We start from the raw sequence: 14247 nt of genomic DNA, 5'->3' as shown, positions 1-14247 counted from the left end.
CTCCTCTTGACATGCCTGAACCATCTTAATCTCGCTTCTCCATCTTGTTCGCCAAGAAGGCAACTACCACCTTATCCTGTATAACTTTGTTCTTGGTCTTATACCTCTTAGTCTGCCCACACATCATCTGACATTCTAGTCATTCTAAAATGACATTAAACAACCTAGTTAGTCACTCCACACCTATATCGCTTGTGTTCTTACAAAATTCCACCAAGATCGATCCAATCGCTCTTCTCCTTCTCATCCACTGAATTATCCCCTTTACCTCCACAAACTTTATACATCTACAATATACAAAATTTCTACAACTCTCGAAATGCTCTAATTCCCCCGACACAATATTCATGTCTCCCTTCTCATTCAAGAGCATATGAAAATACAGGTGTCATCTCCATTTAATGTGATATCATGATTGTAATAGTCATATTACATGTAATAGCATCTTTAATATAGTAACATAATCTAAAATTCATATAATCGAACCTAACTTGTTTAGTTGTTATAATTGTATGATTGTACCTCATCATTTTTCATGACATCATAAGTAATATATGTATAAACAAAACCTTATTTAGTTTTGATCATTTTACTAACTCACAACCTACTAAATCCTCTAATCATATACACTTATATGACCAAAAATTCCTTTATCTCCTTCTCATATTCCATTTAATCATATAGGTAAGGGATGCTGATCAAAGTCACTTTCATATGTCAAAGTTCATCAAGTATGACAATAGGTCTTGAGGCATGCACAATAACATACTTGTTATCAAATTCAATTAACTTTGCCAATAGAAAGATAATGTATCATCATCCACCCTAATAGGGGCATCTATATTTGGGTAAATCTATACGAATACCATCGAGTTGTAAATACGTGGCTGAACAGCTTAACAGAATCAGTAGAACTATTTTTTTCGGCATGCACAAAATGGAGGGGAGAAGAGGGGATCAAGAGAACAATATGTCATGATCTATATCTTCAGACGCTGAAAAACTGTTGCTTTCCGGCTCCCCTCCCTCCTCCTCTTCCTCATCCTCCTCACTGTTCAGTGCTGAAGTTAAAGGCTCAGATTTCCTCCGTGCACCAGCCCCACTTCTTCTTCGAGTTTCTGCAAAAATATTTCATCTGATTAGCACTGTAGCCACCAAGAAATGCTACAATGACTAGAAGTGGCAACAGTATTGGGACTTACTCTTATTAGTAATCGCAGAGCGTGTAAATGCCAAAAAGTCGTCCCATTTGAATTGTCTTAGTTCCTGCTTCTCTTCCTCGGAAAGCTCAAAATTTGGTTCCCTCCCACACATAAAAGCAGCCCTACAAATTCAAAGGAAAAAAGAAAAAATCCATCCATATTAAGGCTTCCATAGAAGAATCATCTAATAGCAATAGAACTGCACAAGGATCTTGTTGCTGTAAATTTCTGAAAATTGGTAGATGAACCCTAGGAAACCCCATCTTATCAGATACCAGTAAGGTACGAGCCTGTCGAACATTTGAAATTTTTAGCATCACACTGAAGGGGGAGCAGAATTTAACAAGGTGAAGAGAAATAAATTTGCAGGCAGTATTATACCTGTCATACAGTCTAGCAGCTTCTTCTTGAGTGCCAACTGTACCCAAGTGGATTTGTTTTTTATCAACTTTTATTGCAGCTTGCCATTTCATATTTTTAAAGTAGACACCTCTCATGAGACATGGTTCTTGGTTTTCAAAGTGCTTTCTCCTGTGTCGCTTTCTGCGTTTAACTTCTGGAACAGCAAATGCACAAATGTTATTTCATGGGATGGAAGCAGCACTTCTAAAGACACAAGAGATTCCTTAGCGCTTGATGTGAATATTCCTGCGCTAAGATTTATGGAACTAGAGTGTCTTTCAGTCGAGCCAAGAGCTGGTGGTTTAAGTAGGAGTATTCAAATAGCTCCCAGCCAATTCAAATGTTGATTCAGGTAAAGAACAAAATGGAGCAATTCATCATTTGATGGAATATTTTGATGATAGATATGCTGATGACAAAATGGAGCAATTCATCATTTGATGGAACTTTTTGATGATAGATATGCTGATGACAGCAATCAGCAGCTAAGTTTCAAGTGACATATCCCACAAACATGAAATATTGATATTCTGATGCCAGAAGAATTGCTATACAATGTGAACTAGGTATAGTAGCAACATATGGCTTCTCAAAACCTAGATGAAAGAAGTTATATACCATGACTATTGAGGAACAGAGGAAGCTAATTAATTATTCAAGGTGATCCCTTTTTTGTATTTACGAGCATAGAAAAGCAGAGTAATCACACACATAAGCAGTAAAAGACGTCGTCCATATATGTGCTTCATGCTGTTGAGGTTTCTTGAGTTTTGTCTGCAATAGGCAGTTGCTTCATGGCGCTGCTCAATTAATTATCATGTTTCATTTAAATATACTTGAAGAAAATTATTCATAAACACATTTATAGGATTCCACTCTCTGTCCTCATCAGTCTGTCTGTTACACAATAAATGAATCAGCTGGTCAAGTTAGTTAGCTTTGCCTTATCAGTAATTAGTTACACTGTTGAATTAGTTAGAAGAAGTTAGCAAAATAAGATTCTTTCGCATGTATATACAAGGCATTGTATCATTACAGATTGAATCATCAATTGAATGTTCAAGTAAACTTTCCTAGTGAATTCTATTCTTCATCATCTTCTATCCTTTCATCCATCATAGCTGAATAACTCGAGCTTCCTCAACCCCTCCACCCCCTTTTCTAATCTTCTGCCTTTTTTATTTTCTTATTTACCCCAGCATTTTCCTTACTCCTTTAGACCTGTTTTTATTGAACTAGCAGCACTAGACTTTGTAAAGCACAATAGTTCCCATCAGTTGATATGACATTAGAACTTTGTTTAAGCAGCAACAAAATTTTAAAGTCAGCTAAACAAGACTGGGGCTGAACAATTATGTGCAGTCATGTAGAAGATACCGAAACAGACATTTGAATTTCGTTGTATGTACCATAAAGATCGGCAGGATCTACCCTAATATAATGAAATAGAAATGCGGCAACTAGGTGATCAAACCATCATTAGTATATAACCAAAAACCTGGAAATTGTTGAGCAGTCTGCTCCATCAAGGAGCCAGAGGCATGACTATTCGATGATCCAGGAACAACCTTTATAGCAATTTTCTGGAGAGCATTGAAACAATAGATTAGAATATAAAGAATGCCAGCAGAACTTAAGAGTTCATAAAGAAAACATGAAACTCAATGGGTCGGGCAGAGTATCCATATGATCCTCTGTGAATTAAAATCCATCCTCTGTGAATTAAAATCCTATTGACTGGAATATACATGTTAATCTGCTCACTATAATAGTAATAGTTGTGCCATAACATGTTAGTAATCAATTATTCTTTCCTTTCTGTAACTGAAGCAGATATTTAGAGAGAAAACTATTATTCAAAATTCAATTAAAGCTGGACAGAATCTAAGATATTTAAAGATTTGGCTTCATCATATCACTTGACTTTATTTTTACTAGTCAGAATGCTATCAGTTCAAGCAGACAAAACAATGCAAGAAAGGCCATAAACTGAAAAAGGGGCAACAAACATAGTCGGCTATTCACTAAAATCTCATTGCTTGGAGACATTAGTGATAAACCTCCTCCAGTGAACACATTTTCTTTTTCCCTTTTGTGTGTCATTGCCAGTATTATTTACCCAGAAAAACAAGTGAATTGAATTTCCATCCATCAGACACAAAAGAGTTTTTCAATGTAAGCACTTTCGGGAGAACCTAGAGGACCCCTTCCTTTTCTGCATGAAATGATCTGAGGAACAAGCTGAAACACACGCAATACAGCACAGGACATAACAGCATAACAACAGTTGTCATGTCTTACCAAATGCGGTAAAATTTTCACTTAGACTTCCCTCTACAAGAAACCAAATAACTACCTATGCTGAGGAAGCCACGTCCACTAATTTGATCAGTATTCTGGAAAATGTTTTACATAGTTCTGAAGATAAGAATCAACACATTTAGCATAGAATTTCTGAGCTTCCTTATTATGCAAACTAGTTTGCTTAAGCATGAAGGTATGGAATAGCTACTTATGTTTAGTAGGAAACATATTATATAAACTCGCAAATAGGTTTAATTCTAGTAGATTAACGTGGTGCTATTGAAACCAATCAATCTTTTCATGATAACCCAAAATAGAAGGAAATGGATCAGAGACAATATCCCTTAGGATCATAGCTTAGGAAGGTCGCATCACATACTGCTTCTTCAATTAGATCATCCATAAGAACCATTTGGCTGAAAACTACTTTATTTGCTGATTCAAGACACAGTTGACTGCAGGCAAAAAGACCCATAGAAGAAGCCACCCCGGTACTATAGAGCCTGTCCTAAAATTGTTAAAGGTGACTCCGCATTGCTTCTATCTCATTTTAAGCTAAATGCTTTTAGTGTTCAAACTATTACATCCTTCTTACTTGCTTGTCAGTTCAGAAGTAGAAACTAGTCTTCAAAGATTATTCGGAGACTTTTGAAAACAAAATCAGGCAAATTTAGACATTCATGCTCACACAACATATTAGCACAATAGTGAAGCATATAGATAACGCTATCACTTCTCTTTCAGATACATTAAAATTAGTAACTGAAGGGATGCAGCAAGAATAATGAGAACGACTTTAAACTAATATAGAGTAGAAATACCAAACATCAATAAACAATTCATACCTCTTTTGACTCATCAATATCAGTTGATGGCATTGGATGTACACTAGTGGGTCTGTTGTTGAAGAAACGATGTTCGGCAAAGTGCCCATTCCCAGAGAACTTTGGCAGTGGAACCAAGAAGGCGCTTCGTCCTTCATAATCATTTGTGTATCAAGAAAAGTTATCCAAAAGTATTGCTAAACTTGTTAAGTAAGTGAAAAATATAAACAGATAAAATTGAAAACAGGGCATTCTAGTTTACAATAGATAGAAAACTTGACAACTGTATTTTACAAAGTATAGAAACTATGCATCTACTGGACTTCAATGATTATAATAAACCAAGATGCACTAACTTTCCATACCAGAGCAAAGTCCTAACAGCTTGCGCCTTCGGATGCTCACCATAGCTCACCAAATTATGCCTAGCAGAATTCCAACAGCACGAAAATTAGAAAGTTGGAGACACATTTCCATTTGTAGATAGCAGAATACTGCCAACTTGTTAGACAAAGTAGAAGAAATGCCTAATCTGTCCCTTAGATTGCTGGGAATTGATATCATGTATGAAGCAAGATATATTCACTCATAAAACACAGTGTAAGTGAAATCTGAACTGTAATTCATATTACATTATCAGCATTACATATATGATCACTTCCAGAACAAAGTCAGCAGCCTGAGGCTGGGGAGACATTGCTAAAACTATGACAACACAGCTAAAATCAAGATTTTGTCATTCCACACTACTTAATCTACCTGCTAATAAAATTAAGCCCCAAAAACAAGTAGTGGAAGATTTAGCCTTGCATAGAAAGAATGGTAACATTTAGACTAGTTAGTGGTCAATATTGTCACCCTGGGGTTGGGAGATTTCACATTCCATACAAAGAATCTTAAACATTCAAGTGACAATACCAACGACTAAAAAACATGAACCCCAAGTTGGCAGCAGGGAGTAAAGATAATTTTTGCATAAAATAAAGCAAAAAATAGACCCTGTTGGAAGATAAGGTTATGTAGACCAAGTCAACCCTCACCAACCTACCACCTTTTGTGGAGAAGAGAAAAGAAGAACAAAGATGCAAACTTTCCAAGACTAGAGAGTAGAGACATCAAAACAATCAGAGAACAAGGGGGAAAAAACCACCCACATGAAAAAAAAAAAGTACCATTTGTCATCATCCAAAGCACAATGACCAAGGTCAGTAATAGTAACAAACAAATTATCCCACATGTTAAACCAAAAGTCAAAACTCAAAAGTAACTCAAAAGAAACAAAACCAAAAACCAAGAAAATAGTACCTTAAAACTACAAGAAGAAGAGGAAAAGTGGTTGAAAATCAAGAATCTTGAAATGGGGATTTAGGTGAAAAAAAGAAGGGATTTTTTTCAAGTTGAAAAGGGTTGAGAAAGGAGATTGTAAAGAGGGTGTGGTAGAAAAAGAGAGAGAAAGAGGTGGAGATTGTGTTTGTAGAAGTAGTTGTTGTTGTTACTCATGCATCTACCACCTTTTGTTTTTATTTCTACTCTCATTATGTCTTTCTTTTCTAACACTGGTTGGCTGGCTGGCTACCTTGTTGGTGATGCTGGTAAACCCCCCACTCTACTACCTTTGAGGGGTAGTGGGGTAGAAAGAGATACAAACAAAGAGTTAATATAGAGAGAGATATTAGAAAATTAGTTGAAACTTCTTCTATAATTACTTATAATATATATCTATTATTCAATGACCATTTTGCCCCTCTTGTTCATGGAAAAGTCTTAGTATATTCATATTTTTCATGACAAAAATACCCTTGATTAATCTACAGCCTCTTATTTTTTAATTGAAAAAAAAAAAGATCCTAAAAAGAATCATTTTTCTTTAAGTGAAAAAGGAAATGCAATATTTTTGTATTGGATATTTCCGGGGCCCTCTTGAAAATAATACTTCAAAATGTTTAATTAATTAAAATTTTAAAAAATTATGTGTTTGTTTCTGTTTTTTTTTTTAAAAAAAAAGAAGAATTGGCTTTGTTGTTGGCCAAATACAGTTCTATTATATGGTTGAATGACATATGAATTCATTGAGAATTTTTTGAAAATTTTCTTTTTATTACGATTAATACATGCTTTATTTAACTAATATTTAAAATATATTCTTGTTATTTAATTTATACTATTAATTTAATATAATGAAGTAGCACCTTGTATTATAGAATTTTCTGCTAATTAAATTAATTTAGTCAATCTTTGCTACTTGGTCAAATTGACTTTTGATAAGGAAAGAGTACCAAGGAAAAAAATAGAGGAGCACTATGTTTTTAGTAGGTACTACAAAAAAATCTCCAAATCCCCAAGCTCTCAATATAGTTAACAAAATGTTTTTTAAGAAAAGAGGTGAAAATTATTTATGCCGTTTAATTTATTTTAAAAGTTAAATATTTCTTTAATTCTGAATAATAAAAATTGTCTCTCCTTTATTATAATTATCTTTTTAAAATGACTATTTATCCTTATATAATTAATCTTCGTCCTTTCTTCTTTCTTTTTCTATACTTCTTAAAATCATGATTTATTTTTATTTTTTTAATTCATGTAATAAAGTTTTCATAGCAAAAACTAGTATTATTTCTTAGACAAAAAAAAGAAAAGAAAAAGAGTGAAAAGTACTAATTAAATATATAGGTTAATTAATGATGTTTTAAATAAAATAAATAAGCAAAATAAGAAAATTATATTTATTTAGTAATAATCAAACTCTAAAATCTTGTTAAACAAGTGAATAACAAGCAATACAAAATAATTAATAAAAATAAAGGTATGTTTTGTATAACAAATTTCAAAAAAAAAAAATTAAAATATTTCATTGATGACAATCAAAACTCATTTAAGAGGGAAATGAAACTTAAATATGCACACATGCAGGTAATAAAATAACACTAAATTTGTGATAAATTCATAAAGAATTATTTTATTTATAAGGTTAATTAGATTAATAAAAAAAATTAAATATCCGAGATATAATAAGATATAATATAGATGGATGGTTGGAAATGTCAAAAGGCAAAATGGATATTGTATAGGATAAGAGGAGAATAGTGTATATTATAATAATTGGGATGGAATATGATTTTTTGAGCAAAATTAAGGGTATGAATAATTTTCACCTTTAAAAAAAATTAATAAATTTTTAATAATAATAACATTTCAAGTGCAATTTTTATTATCATAAAAAATTGCCATTTTACATCTAAGAATTATATTTTAGGGGAAACAATGATTTTAATTTCTGTATTATTATATAATTTCAGTTTTTAGTCCATGTGTTATCTGGTTATGTACATTTAACCTTTAATTATTTGAAGCGTGCAATTTTGGTCATTGAAGTTAACAAAAGTTAACTATTTAAAAGAATGATTATTTTAATATTATATAAAATAAAATAAATTAAAGAGTTGGTGATTCTAAATGCTTGAAGAATTATGTATATAGGAAAATTTGAATTTTATAAAAATTAAATATTAAATTTTTTAAAAAAATTGAAAGTTGTTAGGACACTATTGATAGCCTTAGGAAGCTTGTCCACCTATTAAACTCCTTTAAATGTGAGCGTATTTGACCTTGATTAGTAACCATTTAAAAAGAGAGGAAGAGTGAGTTGCTATTTGCTAATGAATAAAACACAAAGCAAACAGAGAAGCAAATGAGATCATTTTATATATTAAAAATAATCATTCTAATTGTATATTTTTAAAAAATATATAATTTTAATTTTATATACATAATTCTTCAAGCATTTAGAATCACCAACCCTTTATTTTATTTTATGTATTTTTAAGTAATCATTTTTGTTAAATAGTTAATTTTTGTTAATTTTAAGGACCAAAATCGCACACTTTGAATAATTAAAGGTTAAATTTGCTTAATCAAATAATGCATGAACTAAAACTGAAATTATGCGATTATATAGAGATTAAAACAGTTATTTCTCTTCTTCTTTTTTTGCACTTATTCGTCTAAATTTGTTTGAACTTATAATTTTATATTATTAATTTTTTAAAAAAACAAAGTGTAGTACTTGAGTACTTTTCAACACATATATTGCCTTTTTGAGAGACTGATATTTGAATCCCTAACAGGAGGAAATTGGGTAAGATGCATCCCTATTAAAGAATAGACTTGCAAAGTTTTCTATCTAGCATCAGGGGAGATAGATACTAAATGGAGTATTAAAATAGACATACCTTCTTAGTAGAAATTCAAAAATAAAAGGTGATATAAATGTATGTTAGTTGAAAGGCTTTTTTTTTTCCTTTTTGCTCATAAAAGATTACTTTTATTATATTAAGTAATTAAAAATATATGGAAAATAGCATATCCGTTGGATACGTTTGTCTTAGCAAAAGAAATACATCCCTATAAGGATAGGTAAATATAATATTAGTACTATTGTTTGTATGGGCTAAGTTAGGGCTATGAAACCAACAAGGAACAAACAATAAGGAATCACTTCTTCTTCTTTTCATTTGTCATTATTAGTTCGATTAATTTGAATTTCTATTTAAAATATTAATTTAGGAGAATAAAACATGTGTACTGATTTTTGTTTTTATACTCTGATCTCAAGCTCAAAATGTTTGGTAGGTGTTTAACCATGAAGTTTAAATACTTTCTTACTTTATTTAAAATTTATGGAATTGAAACACATTACATTACGATTTTGCATTAGAAGAGAGATTTCAAGAAATAGTAAATCTATAAAGATCGAGTTGTGATTGGTTATATTTTTTATTAAAAAATATTTGAAATAATGTTTATGCTTGAATGTACTTATATACAACTTTTAAAGTGAAAATGATTTTAAAATAGGTATAAGTTATGGATAAATAAATTTCAACTCTTTCATGGCTCCGCGGTGAGGCACAAACTCCAACAACAACATATCAAGTGAAATTCCACAATTGAGGTTGGAGAGGGTAGAATGTACGCAAACCTTAACACTGCCTCGTGGAGGTAGTACAGAGAGGTTGTTTCCGAAAGATCCTTGGTTCAAGTGCAATAATCCCCGATATAAAATAAAGGAGATAATGAATAGAATATAACAAATACAAGAAAAATGGTGCAAAAGTCTACTAGAGAAGAGTCAAAACAATAATAAAATCATGTGATAATTGAGTACCACAAACAACAAACTAGGTTGAATTATTAAAATAATATTAAACAATGATTTTTTTTTTTTTAAATAAGAACTACCATAATACAACTAGTACCATCGCAAACACCAACAACCCTAAGCAAGACTCCACTACAGTAGCTACTAACATTTTATTCTAATATGTGTCCTCTACACCCTCTTATCTAAGGTCATTTCCTCGGTAACCTGAAACTGCGTCATATACTGTCTTATCACCTCTCTCCAATACTTAATCAACCTACCTCTGCCTCTCATCATACCCTCTATAACTAACCTCTCGCACCATATCAATCTTGCTTTTCTCATCTTGTCCACCACAGAGCTACTCCGCCTTATCCTGGATATCCTCATTTCTATTTTTATCGCTCCTAGTATGACTACACATCCACCTCAACATCCACATCTCGATAACATGCGTCTTGTGGACATGAGAGTTCTTGACTGGTCAAGACTCAGTCACATACAACAATGTCGATTGAACCATCTGTAATGACTCGGTCGGTCTTTTTAGAAAGTTTCATGAATTTACCATTTTTGCCTTCTCGATATCGACCCTGAGTCTTCTATGATTGAGTTTTGAAAAGTTGGTTTTAAACTTGGAGTTAAAAGTTGAGAATTTGGTAAGTTTTGAGTTTGAAAGGCTAAGTTGTAAAGAAAGTGATTTTTGGCGTCTTTTGGAATTTTGAGTGTCGAAATAGAATTCCGTTGATTCCATCAGTTCTAAAATGTGAAATTTGATTCATGAAAGTTTTCGGTTTTTGATTCGTAGTCTTTTTGAGGATTTCAGGTCCTAAGTTGTAAAATTGTGGAACTTTAGTATTTGGGTTGACTTTGGTCAACATTTGGGCTTCGGATGCTCGAATTGAAATTCTGAAAGTTTTTTTGGATTTGGGGGATGATATTAGACCTAGGTGAGGTCATGATTAATTTTTGAGAGGTCCCAAACTTGTTTTAGCCTTTTTAGGTTGAGTTAGTTTCTCGTGGTTTCACGGATGTTGGGTTAACTCGACCTTGGAATCGTGTTTTGATGGTTCCATTGAGTCCAGAACGTTGAGTATAATTGTTATGCAGATATGGTTTGTTTGTACGAGATTCTGAACGAATCATGAGGGTCCTTTCGAGGTTTAGAGTGTTGGCTGATTTTCCGATGTTTGTGTTTTGGTGCTCTCCGATTTTGCGAGGGGTGTCTCGCTTTTGCGAAGTTCGCTTTACCGAGATTGGTTTCCCTTTTGCGAAGGGTCAACCCCTGTTGACCTTCGCATTTGCAAAGAAACCTTCACTTAAGCGACCTTCGCTTTAGCGAAGACCGTTCACTTTTGTGATGCCTGCGTTTTAAGCGGGGTTACGTAGGAAGGGCTTACTCTACTAGTGGTTCGGCTTGGTCTCACCCCCGTCCCACATTATTCCTCCCCACTAAAAAGAGCGATTTAGAACCTTTCCGAGAGCCTGTCTTTGCGGGGCGATTGAGAAAGAAAGGAGTATTTCATTCTTTTGATGCCTTTCATTTCACTATTCTGATTGAAATAATGGTTCTTTCAAATGACATTCATAATGAGATTAAAAACTGTAAGCGAACCCTGGTCGTTTTTGCGACATCAGAAAGGATTTTTGTTGTCATTTCGGGGAAGCCTCATTTTATCATTTTTGAGTTTTGGGGAGCCCTGGGTGGCGATTTGGACCAATTTTTTTATGGAAATCTTTTGGGTAACGATTCTTAATTCTAAATCTTCAATTACCTATTATTATTTATGAATTTATGTGTTTGAATCAAGCTTTTGAAATGAGTAATTTGAGGTTATCTTCATGAACCCAAGATATTAATAAAATGGTGACTTTAAAATTTTGATCCTTTTTTCGAAATGATTTTCACTAATGAGTTCCTAAACTCTTAAACAACATTTTCAAGTATTGTTTTTCGGATTCAAACCTACATTTGAAATCGAGTTTTGAGTTGTTTGACCCATTTTTCTATATAATTGATATGAGAATGTTGTTTCTTATGAATGCTTGTAAATACTTGATTATTATAGATTGCGTGTCTTTGGAAGTGATTCGGAAGGGGAAGACCCAACTCTTGGAGTGATTGTTGATTGATTTAAGGCAAGTGACTTCCTAAACCTTATTTTCTAGTATAATTCATGTACTTCCTTCATTTCTTGTGTGATGAGAGTAATGGGGATGAGGTGGATGGTTTAATTTTCCATTTGTTATATCTAAATGAATAAAAAGAGTTGAAATGAAAAAGCTTATGTGATGAACATGATGATGTGAGTTGCCTTATTGTGACCCTTGTTGATTGATTGATGAAATGTTTGAAAGCATGAATGTGGACTTGAATTGTGTGAATTGTTGTTTCTTCTGTGTGGTGTGATATTGCTTGTATGCATTGATTGTGAACACTGTGACGAGGCATGTGATGATTTGATATAAAGCCGATGGAAAATGGTTCCAACTAGTGATATAAAGCCAATGAAAAATGATTCCGGCTAGTGATATAAAGCCGATGAGAAATAGTTCCTGCTAGTGATTTGATATAAAGCCGATGAGAAATGGTTCTGGCTAGTGATATAAAGCCGATGGGAAATGATTCCGGCTAGTGATATAAAATCGATGAGAAATGGTTCCGGCTAGTGATTTGACATAAAGCCGATGAAAAATCATTTCGGCAAGTGATATTGTACCGATAAAAAATAGTTCCAGTGAGATTTTGATCATTGTGACTTGATACTTTTGATGATTACGGGTGACTTACTTGTTAATTGTGATTGATATACTTGTGTGTGTAACTAAACTACTTGACATTGAGATTGACTTATTTGAATTGTGAAGATTGAACTGTGAATATTGGGCATTGTGAGTCATCTATTGTAATTGCTAGGTTTGACTGATTTATGTGCAGGTTATAGTTTGAGGAGGTTCGGTTGGAGTGTAAGGGATATTCGAATTCTAGCTAGTTGCTTTGTTTAGTAGGTTGCTTGTTGGGTACCGTGTTGTTGGTACTCACCCTTTGCTTCTACACTTGTGCAAGTTCCGAGCCCGGACCTAAATGATCTCTTTCTCCTTATTCTAATTTCGAGGCTTGTCACAGATTTGAATAGGTAGTTGTTTGTCACTTGACGGATCCTCTTTTCCCTTTTATTTATACTTTGTTCTATTTGAGAAACAAAGATTGAGACTTGTAATTATTTCTTAATTCCGCACTTTATGTATATAGTGGCTTGTACACATGACAGCCAGATTTTGTGGTATTGCTTAGAATGAATAAATTTTTCGCTTTTGTCTTGTTCTTGCTTTATATTTTCACATTTCTTTAGTTTTCGTTGAGTTGAGTCTAACTTGTCTTGGTGGAAAAAGACAAGTGTCATCACGTCCGTTTTTGGGTCATGACACCATCGCTCTATATAACTTACTTTTGAGTTTTCATGGTACTTTCTTATCACAATAGACTCCACAGGCAAGCCTCTGATCCACTTCATCCACACCGCACCAATATTGTGTGTGACATCATTGTTGATGTCCCAATTTCCTTGAATTATAGATCCACTATACTTGAATTCTATCTCTTTCATGAATATTTTATGTGTCAAGCTTCACTTTCACGCTTACCTCATGCATCACATCATTGAATTTGGACTCCACATAGTATGGCTCGATCTGGCTCAACTAAACTTTTTAGCCTCCAAAGTTTGTCTCCACTCCTCTAACTTAGAATTAACTCCATTGCGCATCTTATAAATCAATATTATGTCATCTACAAATTAAATAATATACACCACGATACCTCATTTTGAATGTCTCGCGTTAATACATCCATCACTAGGACAAATAGAAACGAATTAAGAGTCAAACCCTGATGTAACCCCGTTTCCATGGGGAAGTGATCTAAATCTCCTCCCACCATTCTTACCCGCATTTTAGCTTCTTCGTACATGTCTTTCATCTCCCTAATGTAGGCCAAAGATACACCTTTTGCCTCCAGTCGTTGCCACAAGACTTCTCTCGAGACTTTATCGTAGGACTTCTCAAGATCAATAAACACTATAGGTAAATCTCTCTTCTTTTCGCGATATTTCTCTATCAATCTCCTTAGAAAATGGATGACTCTGTGATCGATTGTCCTGGCATGAATCCAAATTGATTTTTGAAAATAGATACACCCCTTCTCACTTTCATCTCCACCACTCTCTCCCAAATTTTATAGTATGGCTTAAAAACTTAATACCCATGTAGTTATTGCGATTTTGTATATCACCCTTATTCTTGTATAACATAGTCATTGTACTCCTTCTCCATTCCTCATACTTCTTAGCCGTCTCCATCCCAATTTAATTCATTT

At 33.4% G+C, this 14247-nt stretch overlaps 1 protein-coding gene across 1 annotated transcript; it reads right to left on the bottom strand.

The window, feature by feature from the left end:
* Positions 1 to 757: 757 nt before the first annotated feature.
* Positions 758 to 6326, bottom strand: LOC125871417 (ethylene-responsive transcription factor-like protein At4g13040). Its single transcript, XM_049551996.1, has 7 exons — positions 6038 to 6326; positions 5098 to 5157; positions 4754 to 4884; positions 3103 to 3187; positions 1584 to 1758; positions 1203 to 1324; positions 758 to 1118 (listed from the first exon to the last, which is right to left on the bottom strand). Exons 2-7 carry the CDS (start codon positions 5138 to 5140, stop codon positions 958 to 960), a joined length of 717 nt encoding a protein of 238 aa, XP_049407953.1. The 5' UTR covers positions 5141 to 5157; positions 6038 to 6326; the 3' UTR covers positions 758 to 957.
* Positions 6327 to 14247: the final 7921 nt, after the last annotated feature.

The sequence above is a fragment of the Solanum stenotomum genome, chromosome 7, assembly GCF_019186545.1.
Source record: "Solanum stenotomum isolate F172 chromosome 7, ASM1918654v1, whole genome shotgun sequence".
In the NCBI taxonomy this organism is placed as follows: Eukaryota; Viridiplantae; Streptophyta; class Magnoliopsida; order Solanales; family Solanaceae; genus Solanum; species Solanum stenotomum.
Note: the sequence above shows the minus strand (reverse complement) of the source record. Positions and strands in the feature narration are given on the sequence as shown.

What these genes read in the sequence shown, in the direction of transcription:
- LOC125871417 (XM_049551996.1), bottom strand. Translation starts at nt 5,140, where the DNA reads ATGGTGAGCATCCGAAGGCGCAAGCTGTTAGGACTTTGCTCTG. An exon ending in ATATTGATGAGTCAAAAGAG is followed by an intron (nt 3,188 to 4,753) that starts GTATGAATTGTT and finishes AATGCTCTCCAG; the next exon opens with AAAATTGCTATAAAGGTTGT. An exon ending in GACTGCTCAACAATTTCCAG is followed by an intron (nt 1,759 to 3,102) that starts GTTTTTGGTTAT and finishes TTGCTGTTCCAG; the next exon opens with AAGTTAAACGCAGAAAGCGA.